Below are 23639 nucleotides of genomic sequence, written 5' to 3' on the forward strand. Positions count from 1 at the left end.
ATGGGGATTAAATGTGGGGATAAGTTTAATAGCGAGATATGGCGTGTAGTCAGTGATTTAAATATACAGATACAACCTCCAAGGGCGTTTTAAATTGTTGTTATGCTTTTAATTTTTATCTTACACAATGTACACTACTGGACATTAAAATTGCAACACCAAGAAGAAATGCAGATGATAAACGGGTATTACAAATATTTTATACTACAACAGAAATGTGATTAGATTTTGACGCAATTTGAATGCAAACATCCTGAGAAATCAGTAGCCAGAACAACCATCTCAGTCCGTAATAACGGCCTTAATGCGCCTGGGCATTGAGTCAAACAGAGCTTGGATGGCGTGTTCAGGTACAGCTGTCCATGCAGCTTCAACACGATACCACAGGTCATCAAGGGTAGTGACTAGTGTATTGTGACGAGCCAGTTACTCGGCCACCATTGACCAGACGTTTTCAATTGGTGAGAGATCTGATGAAGGTGCTGCCCAGGGAAGCAGTCGAACATTGTCTGTATCCAGAAAGGTCTGTACAGCACCTGCAACATGCGGTCGTGCATTATCTTGCTGAAATGTAGGGTTCCGCAGGGATCGAATGAAGGGTAGAGCCACGGGTCGTAACACATCTGAAATGTAATGTCCACTGTTCAAAGTGCCGTCAATGTGAACAAGAGGTGACCGAGACGTGTAACCAATGGCACCCCATACCATCACGCCGGGTGATACGCCAGTATGGCGATGACGAATACACGCTTCCAATGTGCGTTCACCGCGATGTCGCCAAACAGAGTTGCAACCATCATGATGCTGTAAACAGAACCTGGATTCATCCGAAAAAATGACATTTTGCCATTCGTGCACCCAGGTTCGTCGTTGAGTACACCATCTCAGGCGCTCCTGTCTGTGATGCAGTGTCAAGGGTAACCGCAGCCATGGTCTCTGAGCTGATAGTCCATGCTGCAGACGTCGTCGAACTGTTCGTGCAGATTGTTATTGTGAAATGTTGTTGTGATGCCTCTTGTAAGGAGGATAAATACGTACCATCACGTTTCCGACTTTGATAAAGGTCGGATTGTAGCCTATCGCGATTGCGGTTTATCGTATCGCGACATTGCTGCCCGCGTTGGTCGAGATCCAATGACTGTCAGCAGAATATGGAATCCGTGGGTTCAGGAGGGTAATACGAAACGCCGTGCTGGATCCCGACGGCCTCGTATCACTAGCAGTCGAGATGACAGGCATCTTATCCGCATGGCTGTAACGGATCGTGCAGCCACGTCTCGATGCCTGAGTCAACAGATGGGGACGTTTGCAAGACAATAACAATCTGCACGAACAGTTCGACGACGTCTGCAGCATGGACTATCAGCTCGGAGACCATGGCTGCGGTTACCCTTGACACTGCATCACAGACAGGAGCGCCTGAGATGGTGTACTCAACGACGAACCTGGGTGCACGAATGGCAAAATGTCATTTTTTCCGATGAATCCAGGTTCTGTTTACAGCATCATGATGGTTGCATCTCTGTTTGGCGACATCGCGGTGAACGCACATTGGAAGCGTGTATTCGTCATCGCCATACTGGCGTATCACCCGGCGTGATGGTATGGGGTGCCATTGGTTACACGTCTCGGTCACCTCTTGTTCACATTGACGGCACTTTGAACAGTGGACATTACATTTCAGATGTGTTACGACCCGTGGCTCTACCCTTCATTCGATCCCTGCGGAACCCTACATTTCAGCAAGATAATGCACGACCGCATGTTGCAGGTCCTGTACAGACCTTTCTGGATACAGACAATGTTCGACTGCTTCCCTGGGCAGCACCTTCATCAGATCTCTCACCAATTGAAAACGTCTGGTCAATGGTGGCCGAGTAACTGGCTCGTCACAATACACTAGTCACTACCCTTGATGACCTGTGGTATCGTGTTGAAGCTGCATGGGCAGCTGTACCTGTACACGCCATCCAAGCTCTGTTTGACTCAATGCCCAGGCGCATCGAGGCCGATATTACGACGAGAGGTGGTTGTTCTGGCTACGTATTTCTCAGGATCTATGCACCGGAATTGCGTGAAAATGTAATCACATGTCAGTTGTAGTATAATATATTTGTCCAATGAAAACTCGTTTATCATCTGCATTTCTTCTTGGTGTAGCAATTTTAATGGCCAGTAGTGTAGTTAGAGGTGATTAGCGCGGGACAGGGAAGGATGGCAGACAGTGCCAAAGCAGTGGAGAGGCTATGTGGTGAGTGTACGCCTGCAAACAGGAGTGGTGTCACGAAGACAGCTGCCGGCGCTCACCCTCGTCGTCGACGGCGTTGATGTCGGTGGCCTTGTGCTCGAGCAGCAGCGCCAGCGCCACGTCGTTGGAGGTGTAGGCGGCGTGGTGCAGCGCCGACCTCTCGCTGCAGTCGCGCCGGTTGGGCTCGGCACCCGCCTCCAGCAGCGTGCTCACCACCTGTCGTGACGTCACACCCGCGGTGCACTTCACTAAGCATCTACATCCACATAGTTACTCTGCAATTCACACTTAAGTGCCTGCCAGAGGGTTCACTGCATCATTTTCATACTGCTTCTCTACCATTCCACTCTCGAATGGCCTGTGGGAAAAAGAAACACCTAAATCTTTCCGTTCGAGCTGTGATTTCTATTATTTTCTTATGAATATCTTTTCTCTCTATGTAGGTTGGTGTCAACAAAATATTTACGCATTCGGAAGAGAAAGTTGCTGATTGAAATTTCGTAAATATATGTCGCCGCAAAGAAAACCGCCTTTGTTTCAGTGACTGCCACCCCAACTCGGGTATCATATCAGTGACGTTGTCACACCTACTGCGCGATAACACGAAACGAGCTGCCCTTCTTTGCACTTTTTCGATGTCCTCCGTCAATCCTACCTGGTAAGGATACCATACCGCGCAGCGATGTTCCAGCAGAGAACAGACAACTCTAATGTAGGCTGTCTCTTTAGTGACTTTGTCCCATCTTCTAATTGTTCTGCCAACAAAGCGCAGTCTTTGTTTCACCTTCCCCACAATATTACCTATGTGGTCTTTCCAATTGCTCGTAATTGTAATTCCTAGGTATTTAGTCAAATTCACAGCTCTTTTTTATCGTATACCAAAAATTTATCGGATTTCTTTTAGTACCCATGTGGATGACCTCGCACTTTTCTTTGTTTAGTGCCAATTGCCACTAATTTCCATACATAAATTCTCTCTAGATCATTTTGTAATTGGAATTGACCGTCTGATGATTTTACTAGACGGTAAATTACAGCGTCATCTGCAAACTCTCTAAGGGGACTGCTCAAATTATCACCTAGATCCTTTATGTAAATCAGGATTTAGCAGAGGGCCTATGACACTACCTTGCGGAACACTAGATATCAATTTTGTTCTGCTCGATGATTTACCGTCTGTCACTACGAACTGTGACCTCTCTGAGAGGAAATCACACAACTGAGACGATACTTCATGTGCACGCAATTTGATTAATAGTCGCTTGTGAGGAACGGTTTCAAAAGCATTCTGGAAGTTTAGGAATATTGACACTATCTGAGATCCCTTGTCTACAGCACTCATTACTTCATGGGAATAAACAGCTAGCTGTGTTGTACAAGAACGATGTTTTCTGAATCGGTGTTGGTTATGTATCTATAAGTCATTTTCTTCTAGATGATTCATAATGTTCGAGTGCAGTATATGCTCCAAAATCCTACTGCGACTGGAGGTCAGTGATATGGGTCTGTAATTCAATGGGTTACTTCTGTTTCCACTTTTGAATATTGGTGTGACATGTGCAACTCTCCTGTCTTTAAGAACAGACCTTTCGTCAAGTGAGCGGTTGTATATGATTGCTAAGAAAGGCGCTATTGTGTCTGCATACTCTGAGAGGAACCTGGTTAGAATACCATCTGGACCGGAAGACTTGCCTCTCTTAAGTGATTTGAGTTGTTTCGCAACACTTAAGATATCTAATTTTATGTCACTCATGGTAACAGCTGTTCTGGTTTCGAATTCTGGATTATTTACTTGGTCTTCTTTCGTGAAGGAATTAAGGAAAACTGTATTTAGTAACTCCGCTTTAGTGGCATGGTCCTGTTAGAGTTGGTATGGCCTTGTCTTCCTGCGGCCTGTCTAGTCGTACAGTAAGCTACAGCATGACGTGCACCCTGAACCAAGGTGAAACTTGGCATTTTTCATGTTTTACTAACATTTGCTGATGCGAGAGAAGTGATAATTACATATTAAAAATCTAGGAATGACCGGGATGGAATCCATTATCTTTGAATTTGTAGTTTGGCACTTGACCACTGAGCCCTTACACGCAAAATGTGAAAATAAAGCCATCAAATATCTGAAAAAAACTGGTTTTCTTTTGCCAACAGCTGTACAGTTTCACATATTCTCTACCAGCTTCGATTTCAACTAAATCCGTCACAGGAGATACTGCAAGGTACAAATCTTGTCACAAGAAAGTAGGTACAAAAATTTTTTAAGCAGTGTAATACTAACATAATCTAAAATAGTCGGTCAAAAATACAGCTATGTCAAATATGGGAATATCATAGCATATACACCCTTACTCTTCAAACATTTTTTGTCCCCCCCCCCCCCCCCCCCCCGCTGCATTTCTTCCTTCTTCTCTTTTCACACTATGTCATCATTGCCATTCTCATATTGTGACATGGTAATTCAAGAAGTTACTTGCTAAGGAGGGTCTATAAGTTGCTCACATTGTCTGTATGATATTTCTACCTGCCCCAAACCTAGACCTCACGTAATCACTGACAGTAGTACTAAATGAACCTTTACTTAACAAAAGCAGATAAAAATAACTGTGTGAGGAACAGTCTACTGATATTGGTTGCGCCGTGAAATTATTAATTTAAACCATCTAAGTCATTATATGTACATATGACATACTGAGTACATGTACATATACATAATCAATATGCCAGTACATAAAGTACTTTAACCTAGATCTATAGCAAGCAGATAATACAGGGCGTTTCAAAAATGACCGGTATATTTGAAACGGCAATACAAACTAAACGAGCAGCGATAGAAATACACCGTTTGTTGCAATATGCTTGGGACAACAGTACATTTTCAGGCAGACAAACTTTCGAAATTACAGTAGTTACAATTGTCAACAACAGATGGCGCTGCGGTCTGGGAAACTCTATAGTACGATATTTTCCACATATCCACCATGCGTAGCAATAATATGGCGTAGTCTCTGAATCAAATTACCCGAAACCTTTGACAACGTGTCTGGCGGAATGGCTTCACATGCAGATGAGATGTACTGCTTCTGCTGTTCAATTGTTTCTGGATTCTGGCGGTACACCTGGTCTTTCAAGTGTGCCCACAGAAAGAAGTCACAGGGGTTCATGTCTGGCGAATAGGGAGGCCAATCCACGCCGCCTCCTGTATGTTTCGGATAGCCCAAAGCAATCACACGATCATCGAAATATTCATTCAGGAAATTAAAGACGTCGGCCGTGCGATGTGGCCGGGCACCATCTTGCATAAACCACGAGGTGTTCACAGTGTCGTCTAAGGCAGTTTGTACAGCCACAAATTCACGAAGAATGTCCAGATAGCGTGATGCAGTAATCGTTTTGGATCTGAAAAATGGGCCAATGATTCCTTTGGAAGAAATGGCGGCCCAGACCAGTACTTTTTGAGGATGCAGGGACGATGGGACTGCAACATGGGGCTTTTCGGTTCCCCATATGCGCCAGTTCTGTTTATTGACGAAGCCGTCCAGGTAAAAATAAGCTTCGTCAGTAAACCAAATGCTGCCCACATGCAAATCGCCGTCATAAATCCTGTGCACTATATCGTTAGCGAATGTCTCTCGTGCAGCAATGGTAGCGACGCTGAGGGGTTGCCACGTTTGAATTTTGTATGGATAGAGGTGTAAACTCTGGCGCATGAGACGATACGTGGACGTTGGCGTCATTTGGACCACAGCTGCAACACGGCGAACGGAAACCCGAGGCCGCTGTTGGATCACCTGCTGCACTAGCTGCGCGTTGCCCTCTGTGGTTGCCGTACGCGGTCGCCCTACCTTTCCAGCACGTTCATCCGTCAATTTTTCAAACAGATCCTTTATTGTATCGCTTTTCGGTCCTTTGGTTACATTAAACCTCCGATGAAAACTTCGTCTTGTTGCAACAACACTGTGTTCTAGGCGGTGGAATTTCAACACCAGAAAAATCCTCTGTTCTAAGAAATAAACCATGTTGTCCACAGCACACTTGCACGTTGTGAACAGCACACGCTTACAGCAGAAAGACGACGTACAGAATGGCGCACCCACAGACTGCGTTGTCTTCTGTATCTTTCACATCACTTGCAGCGCCATCTGTTGTTGAAAATTGTAACTACTGTAATTTCTAAAGTTTGTCCGCCTGAAAATGTACTGTTGTCCCAAGCATATTGCAACAAACGGTGTATTTCTATCGCTGCTCGTTTAGTTTTTATTGCCGTTTCAAATATGCCAGTCATTTTTGAAACACCCTGTATGAGCTTCTGTATTTTATAATTTGTTATGGCAAACACTACATACATAGCGATGCTTCAAAATTTTTTGGTACCTGCTTTCACGTTGGAAGATTGTAGGAAATCACATACTTGTGTTATTCTTGTCTTGAACCTTTCAGTATCTCCTGTGACAATGTTAGCCAGAGCCAAAACCGGTAGAGAATAAATAAAACTGTACAGCTGAGGGCACAAAAACGATTTTTTTTTAGAAAAATAAGTATTATTGTCAATGTGGTTTATGAAGTCGTGAGAGGAAATGTGTCAAACTGTCTTCTGATCTGAGATTGGTCGATTATGACCAAAATCAGTAATTTTGTATTGAAATTGTGTGTGACTGTGCAGAAAATAACTTATTTTCGAAACAAGAAATGCTGTTTGTATTCAGTTTGATCGAATTGATGTTCTTTCCGAAAAGCTATTACTTGTCAAGAGGCTTGAAAGGTGCCTGTTTACTCAGCACTCTTATTTCTGTAGAATACATTTCCCCTTTTTGTGAATCGCGATGATTATATTTGCTTTATTCTATGAGAACTTGCTCTAACCATTTTCTGTCTATCGAAACAAGCTCTTGAACAACCCCTTTGCTTGATCACCGTGAAAAATTACGGTAGTCAGTTTGCTCTCCACCAGCAGTATTCATTCAAAGATGTTGGGACATGTTGTCCTTGTCGTCTGCAAGAGGTATGCTAGTATTCTTGGTCAATTGTTGTTGGGGCTTGGTGTGGGAAAGCTGGAGACTCACTTTGTGCTGTGTCCTGATGCTGAGAAGCAAGCTACCTCTGCCTGGTGGATGGCCATATTGTTGAGCAGACATTACAGTACATACAGGTAAGGAATCAGGTGAGACCAACACAGTTTATTTACTGTGCAATGGCGAGGCCAGTCCGGGACGCTGAGTTGCATTACTCTGTGAACAGGTATCATGTGCCTCTGCAAGGATAACATACGCTCACAGGCTGCTATTACGAATGGTTTAGATGCTGATTATTGCACCACGTATTGCTTTATATGACTCTATGATAGTATATAATTGAAAGATGTTGACTTCTTTTGAAGTGTAAAGATTAGTTTTTCAAGAAACGGAGTCATATATTTCAGGCGATGTTGCTTTTAAATCTTGAAGTTGTAGTTGAAATACCCTATGGCGTTGCAAACTTTTCTCCTGATAATCATCAACAGTATACTGCTTGTTAAATTCACTTTGACGACTTCATTTTACCAAGAACCATACCAATTCTTGACGTTATACTACGCACTTGAAAGTACCATGCTGGCTGGCCGCCATCCTGCTGTATAACGTAGGCTAACCACGTGAGTCAAAGTCACTTTGATAAATAGATATAAGCTACTGAGCCACGACTGAAAAATAATAATGATGATTAGAAACTCTCTGCATACTAATTAAGTTTCAGGTGCAGAGAAAAGGTAAATCATCGTTTGCTGGACTACTGTCTGTTACTATGAGACATCCTGTCAGTCGTCTCACTGTTCTAGCACCTTGTTGTGTATGAAGGGAGATGGGATGTTTTACATATTCTTCCTACTAATGAACTATTTTCTGCACTATGAAGTTATGTGCATACAAACGAGGAGACTTGGCTCATTGCACAGGTGGTCACTACAAGCAGAATGCTTCCACATGTTTCAATAACTTGTTTCATCCATGAACCAGTAGTCTCATATGCTAGTTACAAATATTAGATATGCGTTGAATTTATGATAGTGGATGTTATATGATTTTATTTAATCGACAAGTCGGATTTAGTTACTACGTTTGTTCTATTGACCATTAGAAATACACACTCTGCATATCATTAAAGTATGGGGGAATATTTGCACTACTTCTGAGATTAATTTATGATGTTTCACACACATCTTCAATTGAGTTTGTATTTTTCTGATACTTTAGTATTTTTCATGGCAGAACTATCGTATAGACTTTCACTTTTGGCATACCATTCCAGGATATTACTTTCCTGTGAACTTTCTGATTCACTGTTAGTAGAATCCATTGCCTCTATTGTTTGTAATATCAGTTTGCCTATTAAAATTGGGGCAGTTTTTACAGAATTTCTCTTTCTTAAGGGTGTTGATTTGTTTTAACCTCAAATTATTTCATTTAATTTTAACATCTGCACATACATTTATGTTTGACACACAAGCTACTGAAGTTACAGTCTTATCTATGCTTTGGAGATGCTTTTGATGAGATTTACATGATATTGGTGAAGTTCAATAAAACCAAATTGACTTTTATGTTTGGTCTGAATAGAGAATGCAAGCAGTTTGTGATCGTTTATTGATGTTATGTTGGCAAATAAAGAGATACAGTGTAGACAGCAAAAACTGGTAAATCCGTGATATGATTACAATTTTCTTTATTTAAATCTAAGTAGACAGTCAACGTCATCTTTTATGTTTGAGGAATACAGCAATCTGTAATGTAATTTTCTTGGAGGTTTAAATTCTGTGATTTTAAGTGTGAACCTGCCACTACTCCTTCCGCATTTTGATAATTTATAGTGAAGTAGCGACCACATAGAGCTGGTTGACGAGGCATTTCTGGATTATGAAAGAATAATAAACAGGTTAAGCACAACGTAATTTAACTGATTTACTTATTTACTTCTTTATTTGAAAAAAAGGTATTGAGACTTTACAATTTAGCATCTGAATCAGGATCTGAAGTAATGTTGAGACTGAGTATATGGGGATATCCAGACAGTGCTTTTCATGAAAACTTTACAATATAATTATATAATTTCTGCTGTAGTAATTTATTCGGTTTCAAATACTCTTCATTTCATGTATTTTCAGTTGATTTTCTCATTCTGACGCTAGTGTAAGACATTGAGAGGACAGTCTGAAACAGAGTCTTCCTTGTCTTGATAATTCAATGTTTTGTGGTGAGCTACTGGAGGCATTATGGATTTCTCTTTTTTTCATTTTTATAAGAATAGTAGGAATTGTGAAAAAATTTGGTTAACTTGGTGTAATGAGGGGTCACTTGGAGAGCATTACTTGACTCTTGATGGTTTTATGATTCAGTGCTCGATAGAGAAGCCTGCAGGCAGTCAATAGGAGACCAGAAGGACACACTTAAAAAATTAAAAAATAAGTAGAAACGGGAAGAATCTAAGGTGAAGGTACATTCTGATCCAGTTAAAAGTGAGGAAACCTGTAGCTTTGTCATGAATGAAGAAGCCATCTCTCAAATGGTTCCGCTAGTATTAGTGATGGTTCAGCAGGTCCTTCCTCCACTTCTACTGTATTTCAGGTTCTGAATGAACTGCATAACCTTTGTGCATTTCAGGATATGAATGAACTGCATAATCTTTCTGCACCATTAGTAAATACTGTATTTGTGATCAGAATATGAATGGTTTATTATTTGAATTATTCGGAGAATTTAAAGAATATAAGAGTAGTGCAAAAGAACAGAATGGGAAACTAACAGTTGATTTAAAGGATAATTCTAAAGAACTGAAAAGCCTTAGTGGGAGAGTGGATGCTAATGTGAAGGTACTTGAAGAGGAACTGGAGATCAGTGACAAGGAACTGAGTAACTGTCAGAGAGAATAGAAGCTAGCGCTAGGGAGTTATATGAGAGATCAGAGGCAAATGTTACTACATAACAGGGCAGATACATGCGTAAGAAAAAAATGTGAGCCCGTTAGTGAAGAAGACGCACAGAAATTTGATGTACTGAGTATAAGCTAAGGGATGGGTTGCATATGTAGTTTAATGATGTAATTTATGCTGTTGAAGGTAAATTTGTCACTGTCGAGGAAGTTGTTAATGAACAGACTAATCAGTTGCAAAACGATATAAAAACTTACAGGAGGACTGTGAAAAGACTAAGACAGTTTTGTCAGAGACAGCTGAAGGAATGACCAGCTAGGAAGTTGTTATACAAATTCCAGAACAAATTTTAAGACATACAGCATTACTAAAGGCCTTAAAGAAAAGTTATGGGGAGTTACATATTATTTCGGAGAAGGAGATATCAAAGTGTAGGGAAGAAATTAAAGCAAACAGTTGGAAAGGTTGATGATTGAGGATCTGCATATATGCCTGAGCATCACAAGACTGAGGCAAACGTGGTATTCTTATGAAGCAAACCTGTAATCATTCTGGTTTTTAGCAGTCTTGCATGTTCATTTGAAATTCCACTCTTAAAAAAATCAATTTCTGTGCTATTCTTACAATCCTGGTGATATGATTAGCATTTTGGCTTTTGAAGCTTCTGTCACATTTACATCAAAAAATATTCTTGCTGGTCAGTTGAAAGAGAGCTTAAATGGCTTTCAGAGTTTATTATAGGACTTGGAATATGACAGTAGTGATGGGAATTACGATAGAAATGGTAATCAATATGTTTTTCCGGTAAAGTTTCAGAGATGTGGAAGGAGTAAGTTTATGCCCTGTTCTTTCTTTACCGTGGACTGAGGTGCGAGGAGTAATTATTGGAAAAAGTGTAGTGTTGAAGAGTCCAAACATATCTTTGTTCTTAAGTTTTGTATGGAACGGAAATCGGTAGATGTGATGTACGCGTACGGAAGAAACAGAAGATTACAATTTCGGAAAAACTGGATGATTTATTTGAGAAAGAGCTTCACAAACTAATACGTCAATTACGTGTTGGTGCACTTCTACCTCCCTATTCGGCTTGTCATTGATTCAAAGTGTTTGCCGATTCCTCCTGAGGCCAGTTGGAGCGGTATATCGCCAAAATCTCGAGATGATAGAAGGGCTCAAGGAACCCAACTGTCGTTCGCCATAAGGCCCGATAGCCAGGTGCGATCTTCCCATTTCTTTTCATGGCACGACCTCTTTGGTCGTCATCCACTGCACCCTTACAGCACGCTGAAACGTCGACGATATTCTACGCTAGATTTATTTGGCCTCTAGGGCAAGCAATCGTGGGCTTACATTTCAGGAACATAATGTGCGCCCATACATGACGAGAGTTTCTACTGTTCGTGCTTGCCAAATCCTATCTTGGTTAACAAGGTCGCCGGAGCTCTTCCCGCCGGCAGGAGTGGCCGAGCGGTTCTAGGCGCTACAGTCTGCAACCGCTCGACCGCTACGGTCGCAGGTTCCAATCCTGCCTCGGGCACTGATTTGTGTGATATCCTTAGGTTAGTTAGGTTTAAGTAGTTCTGAGTCTAAGGTACTGATGACCTCAGATGTTAAGTCCCATAGTGCTTAGAGCTATTTGAACCATTTGTAATCATTTTTTTGCCTCTACATAAACATCACATCTTCCGATTTCCGTCCCATTCCTCCATGATATGTCTTTTTTTTGTCTTACAGTGCATTTTTTAGCTTTATGCAAAACAACGCTATGACTCTTGTGTATCTGTTGGTTGTAATTGTCTGTCAGGAGGTAATGTTTCTTCCGTGACTTGTGTTCCTGAAGTCTTTACATTTGTTAACCTTAAGACATCCATTGGACAGAAATTCGGAGTTTGATTTACAAGTGACTATCTATTAGACAGAAACTCAGAGTTGGACACACATGTGACTATGACCGGCTGTAGAATGATATATCATTTTTATTGAAGCTGTTAGAGCTGTGGTAATTCTGCAGTTATTGTACCCCTAAGTATCCAAATGAACACGGCTGCCAAGTAGAGCGGCTTTCGACGTCCATTTACTACCCAGAATTCGATCCGTAGGCAAGCAGAGTTGTTTAGAGAAAGCATTTGGATGGCATTAAGTGTTGCTCGATGATGGACATACTACATACGCTACAAGGCACCGTCAGTGTGAGATGCGATGGAAGTTAAATGCTGGTCATAGCAACACTTCACGGCTGTAGAGATGATTCTAGCACGAAAGGGCAGGAGGATAGGCAAGACTGATGACGTGGAATGGCCCAACGCCAGTGTTGCTATCCTGCCTGAAGTGCGTGGAGCCGTCCCACCAGCGCAACAACAGCTCCAGTGGTGGGCTGTAAGGCAAGTGGGACTCTCTACATTAAGTAGAAAGTTATCCACATTTAAACAATCTGTGTAATATTAGCCGCGAGTTAAATGTTGGCTACAGCACGACTTCACTGTTACGGAGGTGACAGGCAAGACCAACAATGTCCCGCCAGCACAACACGTTCTCTGGTTGCTGAGATGGCAGGTTCCTTCACACTGTCTGTTTCGTGGTACTCCTTAGGTTAAGCAGGAGGCTACCCACATTTTAATGTAAGTGTATTTTTGACATCAAAAAACATTCTTTCCAGTGACCTTCCGTCATAAATAGAAGAATGGCTGAGGAACAGTGTCAATTTATGGACACTCTCCACTGCATCCTAATTCTGCCTCCTAAGCAGAGTAGCTCCAACCCAGACCTACTTGATTGCATAGCTGCGCATATCTTCGACACTAGTGGAAGTGATCACAGCATTTTTCACAGTCCCATACAACATGACTACACAATTATTCCTCCCTCCCTTGAAACCACAGAACTCTTGTCGTGTACCCACATGGACTGGGATGTCTACATGGCCTCTTTTCATACGCGGGTCGGATGCTATCTAATGATCTGTCAAAACGGCGATGATATACCCTTTCTTATTACCAGGCAAAGTGATCTGTGCCCAGGGTGGCTGCACCACATGTTTATGCCCGAGAAGCAGGGAGCGTACCCTCTAGTACTTTCACCGCCGCGCGGAGTGGTGGCGCGATTTAAGGCCTCATGTCACGGATTGCGCGGCCCCTCCCGCCGGAGTTTCGAGTCCTCCCTCGGGCATGGGTGTGTGTGTTGTCCTTAGCGTAAGTTAGTTTGTTAGTTTAATTAGTGTGTAAGACTAGGAACCGATGACCTCAGCAGTTTGGTCCCTTAAGAATTCACACACATTTGAACATTTGAGTACTCTCACCAGCGCAACGCTGCCACACGTTACATGTCTCTGAGCGTCACTGACAAGGAGAACACGGCAAGTGCCATAACCCGATTTCCCGGAAACTTCGCTCCGTGGAAAAGGAGTCAAAATAAGTGAACACATGTCTCAGCTTATCTGTAGATACTCGCTTGCCTCTCAGAAAACGGCTATCAAAATTTCTGACGTATGTTTGATGCCTTTTTAGCGAACAGTAACCTCAGCTCGACCTGTGGATCCTTGGCCAGTATCGCGGCCTCTCAGTTTTACATCCTGTGTTCGAAATTGTTTTAATTTGTTTTACTTCTTTCATTTAGCTACCCATGTCCGTAGAAGGTTACTAAACAAATGTTTCTTATTAAGTCAGGGGATGCAAGGGTATTATATTGGTTGTAAAATTACCATTGGTTCCACAATAAGCGTCAAACATTTACTGTATATTGTGTGTGTGTACGGGATTTTAAGGGTTTACAATCTAGTTAAATTAACATTCTTATATTTCACTCTTATATTAATTCTTAATTCATACATTTAGTCCTGTGTTTATTCTTCAGGAAGATTTGGTGCATTCTCTTGGATGATGAATCAAAATACACTACAAGAATTTCACTGTAAACAATTGTTTTTCTATCCATTTACTGTTTTCTTATTCATTCACTATTCATACTCCAGGACAACATTATTTCAGTATACACTGGAAAACATACGTACAGTAATCTTCTACAGACGTCAGTACATAAATGGAAAACAAAAATAACAATAATAATCGGACATCGAATACACAGTACACAAGTGTGAAGCCACTGTGCCATCGCCTAGGTTGAAAACTTTAACTGTAGTTTTCTCAGAAACAGTCGAGTGTCTGCGGATAAGCTGAGACATGTGTTGGTTTATTTTGACTCCTCTTCCATTGCGCGAAGTGTCTGGGAAATCATGTTATTGCACTCGCCATTTTCTCCTCGTGAGAGTAGAACAAAACCAGAGCATACGATACTTCTCGCCTTGACTGACAGTAACTGTAAAACTGCCTTACCCAGTGGTGTCGTTATTACCCACAGCTGTGTCTGTTGCTTCCTCGCCTGCTGTTTCAGTCACTGATGATAATGATGATTCTTCAATCCACTCTGTGTCGAATGATTTTATTTATAATATAGTTTCCGCTATTGCCAAAGTATCTCTTCTCCGGTAGTCATCATACGCTTTTTTGGTCTGACACATGGTCTTTTTAGGTCTCTGTCACAACAGTAAAAGGCAACATTACTGTTAAAATAGCAAATCTGATCATATCATCTAATGATTTTTGTGCTGGCGTAAGCTGTCGTCAGCACACCGGTCGGCAAAGATGTAGCGCGAAGATCGACAGTAGGCGCTGGGTCAAGTGCGCCTATCACGAGAGGCCAGAGACACACCGACATGCAACATGCCGCCAACGTCCTCTCGACAGCACGTATTTAGACCACTGCCGCTGACCCCTGACTCACTCACTAACTCACTCTCCAGTTTGGCATCCGTCAGTCCCCTTGCAGAGTGGGTCTCTCGCTATGATAGTACATGCCAGAATTATGACAACAGCCAGATTACCGATACTGTCAGCAAGACAACTATTCCTGATTAGCTTGAACCATAGAACGTGGACTCTATTCCAGTTAAGTAAAACTTAAAGTTCAAGTAAATAAAGAACCGCATTGATACATGCGTGCATTTGTGCTGTAGAAAGAGGGTACTGGCCTTCCATAAAAAAAATCCTCTCTCTTGCTTCCTGTGGTACAAGACTCTACAGTTTTTGTTTGTCATTAGTAACGACAAGATCACTGACTTGATTCCCAGTAATCACTTCCAGTTTTTCTGTTGTGGGACGGTCTGATTATAGAGAAAACACTTATAGTGAGTCCGACATTAGCATTCTGTCCTTTCAAAATATGTCGTCCATCAAGTTTTAGATCTGAAGAGCTACGAGCTTTTACGAGATGACTCTGTGAAACTTACTTCCCTTCACATATCGTGTCTACTGGACATGATGGTGTCATGGTGCAAGTAATGAAGCTTATTGCTGACCCACTACTGCCCACAAATATCTTAAACCACTGCTTAACTATAAATGTTTTCCTGGGGGCCTGGAAGCTGGGACTAGTTAAGCCCTTATCTAAAAAGGACGCTGACACAGCGCTTTCTGATTATCGCCGTATTTGAATTCTCGCCGCACTGACCAAGGCCTTAGAATAAACAGTTCACGGCCTGCTCTAACAAATTACCTAACTACAAACACCACAACATCTGCCTTAATAAAGGTCACACTGGGCTTCAAACTTGCCATGGATGCACAACAGGCGACTATCATGTGCTTCTTAGACTTTATCTCTTTTCTCCTTTCGTAGTACGTAAATGATGTGTCATCACTCATGTCCGGTTGCAAATACCATATATGCGTTGATGACCTCCAGTTGTATCCAAGTGAAAAATGTAGAAACCTGAAGATACGGAGAATCTCAGTACCGCCCTGTGTGCACATTAAAATGGGCAGGGGTTATAGGGTTAAAGCTCAACTCATCCCATACCTAAACAGTATCGGTTGGCCATTCTGGTCTCAAATGGGACAAATATCAACTTTTCTCCTTCAGCAAAGAGTCTAGAAAAATCTAAATTGGACTCAGCACATGACTGTAATATGAAAGAAGGCATCAGCATCTCGCCATGTTCTACAACTCTCCCATCTTGACCTGAAAAAGAAATTTCTACAAAACTGTGCTTTCAGTTATTGTTTAAAGCGATGTTATGCTTCAAGGCTTCTCTCAGAAAAGCTCAAGGTGCGTGGAACTGATTATGAATGTCTGTGCTAGTTATATCTGTGATGTTCGACTGTTATCACGTTTCACCAACATATGCACAGCTATCATGGCTGTGTACAGAAAAGCACAGTGGTTTCCATTCCCTCTGTCTTCTCTACCGTCTTATCAACGTACACTGTCTGTCACATCTCTCCTTGACCATAATGCTCTTGTCTGAACAACACGACAGAAATACCTATTCGCAACACAGCAAAATTCTTTCTGTCCCACTCCATTATTCAGCCACTTTCTCGAAGCCCTTCTCAGGAACTGGAATCCGATTCTGGAAAAACTGCCAGCTTTATATCAGAGAACAAAATAACATGGGTAATATCTACTAAAGCAACAATAAAATGACTATTGCCCCTTCACGGACTCGTTACCCATATTTTCCTTACCAACGTGATCTTCGTCATTTCTCAGTCTTCTTAGCATATGTAGTCTCCTGAAATTTATTTTCCCCGAACTCGATATTTCAAAAAACATCTATTTCGTAGACTTATAAAGCCTTCTTATATCTGCCACTATTATTACTGTTATTAATATCACAATTATTGTCATTATTATTATTAGCCTTAGCACTATCAGTGGCTGTAGCTCCAGTAGTCCAAGTAATGCCACTGTTAACTGTTTTTGTTCATAGTCAGTATAATTTTCTCTCACTGTAACTTCAGATACTAATATCATTTTAATATTGGTTGTCATATTGAAACATTTCTTAGGTAACTATGATGCAATAGACACTGTACGTCTGAAATGCTGGTTCGGTGTAAGGAAGGTCCTGATCACCCTAATAAGATCAGTTTAAATAAATATATGAATCAAAATTTCGGTGCAACCTGACACTGCACAAGATTTCACCACTGCAATAAAGAAACTTTACTGGAAACACTACAGTTAAGATAAACTGAAAGGCATTCCAGGAGTCGCCTGTAAGTGGTTGCTGGCACTAGTCAGCTGATCGAGATATTGGTTTGAAGATAATGACGTCACAGGTAGTCTGTATCATCTACTGTCTAAGGTTCTAGGTTTGATGACAATGGTAAGCAACTGAGCTCGTTATGACAATAGTGATTATACGAGAATGTGGCAGAGATTATTTGGCGCTGTGACAGTGATTATAAGGGACTGTGGCAGTAATTATATGGGACTGTGGCAGTGATTATACGGGGCTGGGGCAGTGATTATATGGGGCTGTGGCAGTGATTATATGGGGCTGTGACAGTGATTATAAGGGACTGTGGCAGTAATTATATGGGACTGTGGCTGTGATTATATGGGACTGTGGCAGTAATTATAAGATACTATGACAGTGATTATATGGGACTGTGACAGTGATTGTATGGGACTGACAATAACTATATGTGACTGTGATGGTGATTATATGGGGCTGTGGCAGTGATTATATGGCACTGACAGTGATTATATGGGGCTGTGGCAGTGATTATATGGCACTGACAGTGATTATATGGGGCTGTGGCAGTGATTATATGGGGCTGTGGCAGTGATTTTATGGGACTGTGACAGCGATTATAAGGGACTGTGGCAGTAATTATATGGGACTGTGGCTGTGATTATATGGGACTGTGGCAGTAATTACATGGGACTGTGGCAGTGATTATATGGGGCTGTGGCAGTGATTAATGGGACTGTGGCAGTGATTACATGGGGCTGTGGCAGTGATTATATGGGGTTGTGGCAGTGATTATATGGGACTGTGGCAGTGATTATATGGGACTGTGGCAGTGATTATATAGGACTGTGGCAGTGATTATATAGGACCATAACGTGAGAAGGAGAACGACAACATACCTCCCCTGCGTCGACGGCGTCCGGGTCGAGCCGGCAGGCGTGCATGAGCGCCGTGTCGCCGTCTGGGGAGAGCACGGCGTCCGGCCCCGCGGCGCTCTCCGTGGCGAGCAGGCGGCGCAGCTGGGCCGCGTCGCCCGCGTCCATGGCGCGCACCAGCTGCCGAACCCAGGACCGCTGGTCCGACGTCCCCAGGCTGTCCGAGTCGCACACCTCATTCTGCGCAACACAAAGGTTCCCCACGTCCCATTGTGTTAGCTAGTTATATTTTTCACAGAACATTTGAACGGTTCTTGCACCGAAGTGATGTGGAACAAGTCACGATGTGTATACCTGATTAGTGTTAATATCAATGACACATTAATATCTTTAGCTCTACTCATGCAACTACATTTAACTTTTTTCACTGCATTTTTTAAACTGGCTAGAAGTTTTTAAGTAGAAATTGTTCAATGGAATAGAAGGAATTGTATAGGAGAAATGAATTTAAATCAGATTTAAAACTTGATTCGCTACCTGTCATACATTTAGTGGACAAATGATCATATATTTTTATTGTTGCATGTATAACTCCTCTCTGGGTTACTGACGCTTTGACAGTGGTTAATAAAAATCATTTTTTCCCCACTAGTGTTGTAGGTACGTACATCGCCGTTCTTCTCAAATTGTGGTGGATTATTAATTACGAATTTCATTAGCGAATATCGCATATATTGTGACGGCGCACTTAAAATGGCTAGCTTCTTGAAGAGGTACCTGCGTGAAGTCCCTGGATGAACACCACATACTATTTTTACTGCTCGTTTTTGTACAATCAACGTTTTCTTTCTGAGTGATAAATCACCCCAGAAAATTATTCTGTACGACATTATTGATTGGAAATATGTGAAATACGTCAGGAGGCTGACACGGTTGTTTCCAGAATTAGCAGCTATACGAAGAGCAAAAGTAGCTGAACGTATTGTTTGATAAGCTCAGTAATATCCTTCTTCCAACTCAAGGTTTCATCAAATGTACACCCAAGAAGTTTCACCACACACGAAAGGGATGATTAGGGGATAATGAAACAGGCAACCAGGCACCAGTGAACGGAAAACGCAGTGTGCACCTGTAGTGCTTCCAAGGGCTACCGTGGCACCACACACATTTCCAAATCAAGAGATGGATGATATCCACTTAATGTACGGGTGTATAATGGCCGTGGGCTGGACGCAAAACGACTGTATCACCTACGGAAAATAGTTACCCTAATGGAATAAGATATCATTTCTCGTACCAAAAGGCTACAGACAGAGTAGTATGAAGTAAAATCACGTTCTATATCTACATATACGCGACTACTCTGCAATTCCCCATTAAGTACCTGGGAGAGAGTTCATCGAACCATCAAGCTATTTCTCCATCGATACACTCTCGAAAAGCGTACGGAAAAAACGAAAACTTAAAACTTTGCATGGGACCTCTGATTTCTCTTATTGTATTGCAATGATCATTTTTCCATATGTAGCTGAGTGCCGGCCGCGGTGGCCAAGCGGTTCTAGGCTCTTCAGTCCGGAACTGCGCGACTGCAGCGTGCGCTCTCGTCCACCGCAGCCACCCAAGGTCTAGTGGAGGGGGGTGACCGCGCATATAAATAGCCCGCTCTCTGCGAATCTCCACACTTCGCCAGAAGATGGGTAGTATGACACTTCCCGAAACGGTGCGAGACATCAACGCTACCACCCGGCTGGAGACCCGACAAACCTTCATCAATAGTTTGCGCCGGGAAAGCCTACAGTCACAGATGAAATGTATCAGTCATCATCCTAGCTATTTGGCAGACCTGCTAGATCTAATCATCAATGTGCGGCTTCAGCTGCATGTGGCATAACTGAAGATAACTTATCAATGAAAAGGGCCGCAACAGTTATAAAAAGTATTGTTTCCGTAAAAAAGATTTCACAACCCAGTTTCTCCACATGTGTCACTCCATCAGTTTCATCTGCAAAAATATAAATCAATAACAACACCTACCCACACGGTTAAGATAATCAAAACTAAACAGAACCAATAGAAATTCATAGGGAAAAAACGCTACACGTACATTAAAATTTGAGTCCACAGAAGTTAAAATTGGTTAAAATATGTTAAAATAGTGCATTACTAGTATATGGCGTGAAACAGCATATCCTCTTCAATCCTACGTCTGGCAGAAAGCCTGTCACAGAGGAGGACCTACATAAAAGTACAAATGTTCCAATTAAAAGAACGGAAATCATCATTAAAAGAAATTCAATATATAAACTATTAACGGCTTGACATCCAAAATCCACATTACAATGGTCCAGGCTCACTAAATGCCTGTCTCTGCATGCGGTGAGTTTCAGCTGCAGTTTTCTTGAACTTTAAATACAATTTGATGCAAACCCATTGCTCCTTCACATTATCCATTTCACAATTCGCATAAGCATTAAAACACATTCTGACATACACCACTACAGCTCACAACTGCATGAGCCAGACGACGTTACGTTGTGCCACAGAACCTAAGACGTGTACCATCAGACACCTAGTGACGGAATGTCGTACTGCTACTGGTTTGACGGTGCAGTGAAATTCTTGGATATTTTGGGTAAGTTGTGCGCCGTGAGTTAAACTTCCTCAAGATATATTGTGTAAACAGTTTCTGATTTTAATATGTGACTTACTGTGTCGAACTTCTGATGTAACGTTATACCTCTTAATCAGTAGATTACTACAGCAATTTAGACTTTCAAATTCGGCCAGACATGTACGAAATACTGACAATCATATATTCTTCATCCCTGGGAACCATTAGATAGGTAACAGTCAACTGGGCCTTTGCATCTGTCAAAAACTGTGTCTCATTTCTTGGACAATCACAAACTGAGAATAAACACAAACAAAACTAAAATAACGGTGATACATAAATCGAACAGACAAGTAGGGCAAACATTGAGATAGGAAATACAGTACTAATGCAAGTAACAGAATTTTACTGTTTGGGAAGACAAACAACAGATGACAACAGAAGTATGTTGGATATTAAGAGAAAATTGTAAAGATAAGAGAAGGCTTCAAAAATGAGAAACAATCTTACACAGAAACAAGAAAGAAACTCATGAAGACTTTTATTTGGGGTGATTTGGTTACTAAGTGTGAATTCCTGGGAAACAGGAAAAGAAAAATTTTAGAAGCAGTAAAGACACTCATAATGAGAATTGCCGCAAAAATATCTTGGACGGAAAGAAAATCCACTGAACCAATACTGAAACAAACTAAAGAGAAAATGATATTGATTAATATGATACAGCGAAGGAAAGTTAATTGTACGCCTGATTTGACATTAAACCTTCATAACATAAATTTAGGAGCAAAAAATGTGAGAATAAAAGTAAGAGGTAGGCACAGAACGACAGTAACAGAAATTGTTATCAGTAGAAGGAACTGCAACACCTACAATTAGATGTTGAAGATGGTGATGGACAGAGAAGAACGACTACAAGACGGTGATGATGACGACGACGATGATGATTGTATATCAGTGAACTACATGATGACATAACGGTAAATGATTCACGACGTAAGTTTTTGGTACCGCTACTTTCTCACCAACAGATATACGAATACAGTCCTGTAACTGAAAAGGGGGCGTCAGACGCTCCTGTGGGAAATCACTCAATCAACAAGTATGTATCTCTCTGGAGCTTGCGTGCTCGCCAATGTTTGCGTGTCGCCCGGACATCGGTTACGCGTTGTCATTCCATTATGTTCCAAAACGCTTTTTTCTCTGGGGAAACAGCTGATAAACTAAGCTCAAAGTAAGTACTTTCCTTAGCCAGACCTCTGTCCATTTCCGTTTTCATCCGACGCCGAAGAAAGGCCTGTCGAGATGACTCCAACTTTCTGCAATATTTACAAACACAAATTGAAACTGTCTGCGTACATTTTCTACTTTTTTTATTGCTTTACTTTATAGGATGTAAAGAGGTCGTCAGACAGGACGACTAGGCGTGTCCTCGTTGAACCAGAGGACATGTAAGAGCAGCTACGCTGTCTTACATTCATGAATAGAATATTTTTACCTCCAAGACGTAGAAGAGTATTTATTTGAACTAATGTTGGCCAATGTCAACTTACAGCCATTTTCAGGTGGACCTGTCCGTGAATATACGACTGCGTCTATTTGAAAGAAAAACCATGCGTATGAAATTAAACAATAGTGGTTTTAAATAAATATTGTTCTGTGCCAATATACCGTCCGTGCGAAACTAATACCGTCTTGTTAGACATTTCAAAGGACTGTGAAACGATAGCTGAAACAGCTTTTCTCAAATCACATAGAAAATAATCAAGTTGGCCACACGGTAATCTGAGCCCCCTCTTTCAAAATACGAATTCACCACTGATTACGACCGTCTCACGTACGTTTCCTAAATCTAAGCATTGGAGTAACTCATTGTTTTACATGTAAAAACAGGTAACTTCCATGTGGAAGTTTAAATTGCAATAAATGGCTCTATAAGAGCACAGCACAAATTTCAGAATTTGATCGAAAGGTGAGTAACTTACAATGTGCCTCACAGCAGGTAAAACCTAAACAATATTTGAAAGCGAACTACAATAGGGGAACTTTCAAACATACTCAGACGGACGAGCAGTCACTTAACTACATTCTAAGACAAAAGAAACGACGAACCACGAAGGAATTATCCGGAAGGGACGGAGATCAGCAGATGTGATGTAAATGTACAGACCAATAAATGATCAAAATTTCAGAAAAGTTGACTGATTTAGTCAAGAGAAACATCTTCATAAGCTAAGCAAATCAAAAGCGCGTTGGTCCACCTCTGGTCCTTAAGCAACCATTTAGTCGGCTTGGCATTGATTGATAGAGTTATTGGACGTCCTGCTGAGGAATATCGCACGAAATTCTGTACCACTGGCGTGTTGGTTTGTCAAAATCACTAGCTGGTTGGAGGACCCTGTGCACGATGCTCCGGAGATTTTCAATTGGGGAGAGATCCGGCGATCTTGCAAGCTAAGATAGGGACAGTACGGACTTTTCTATGTCAGCCCAGAGGGTCTCGAATCAGAAATGTAGAGGCAAGTGGATGCCAGAGGAGAGAGCTCAATGTGTAGCCGGGTTCATAGAGAAGAAGTCCGTCAACAAAGTTCAGCGAAACTTCCTGACACGCCGAGGAAGGGAAGTATTCCCCTGCCCAAACATTTGCGCTTCGCGTGCGTCATTTATGGGAACAGGTAGTGGGAACAGGGCGGAAGGAAGCGGTAGTCATCAATTTCTTACACCTGAGTGGACAAGACACGACAGACATTTGCAAGGATGTGTGCGGCCAGAAAGTTTGTGGTGTCACAAAATTGTTGGGACTAGCGTTCAAACTCCTGCTGCTGGCGCAGTGACAGTTTAGTTTTGACTACGCTTTTGTTTTTATGGTTCAAATGGCTCTGAGCATTATGGGACTTAACTTGTGATGTCATCAGCCCGCTAGAACTTAGAACTACACTCCTGGAAATTGAAATAAGAACACCGTGAATTCATTGTCC

The 23639-nt window shown here is 41.8% G+C and overlaps 1 protein-coding gene across 1 annotated transcript in view; it reads right to left on the reverse strand.

Moving 5' to 3' along the window:
* Positions 1–23639, reverse strand: part of LOC126285069 (transient receptor potential channel pyrexia-like) — a 136408-nt gene that overhangs the window by 89623 nt on the left and 23146 nt on the right. The window contains exons 2-3 of the mRNA XM_049984392.1: positions 18078–18293; positions 2308–2464 (exon numbers count right to left, since the gene is read on the reverse strand). Of these exons, the coding sequence (XP_049840349.1) occupies positions 2308–2464; positions 18078–18293 (373 nt within the window). The remainder of the gene's footprint in view (positions 1–2307; positions 2465–18077; positions 18294–23639) is intronic.

Source organism: Schistocerca gregaria, chromosome 8 (genome assembly GCF_023897955.1).
Source record: "Schistocerca gregaria isolate iqSchGreg1 chromosome 8, iqSchGreg1.2, whole genome shotgun sequence".
NCBI lineage: Eukaryota > Metazoa > Arthropoda > Insecta > Orthoptera > Acrididae > Schistocerca > Schistocerca gregaria.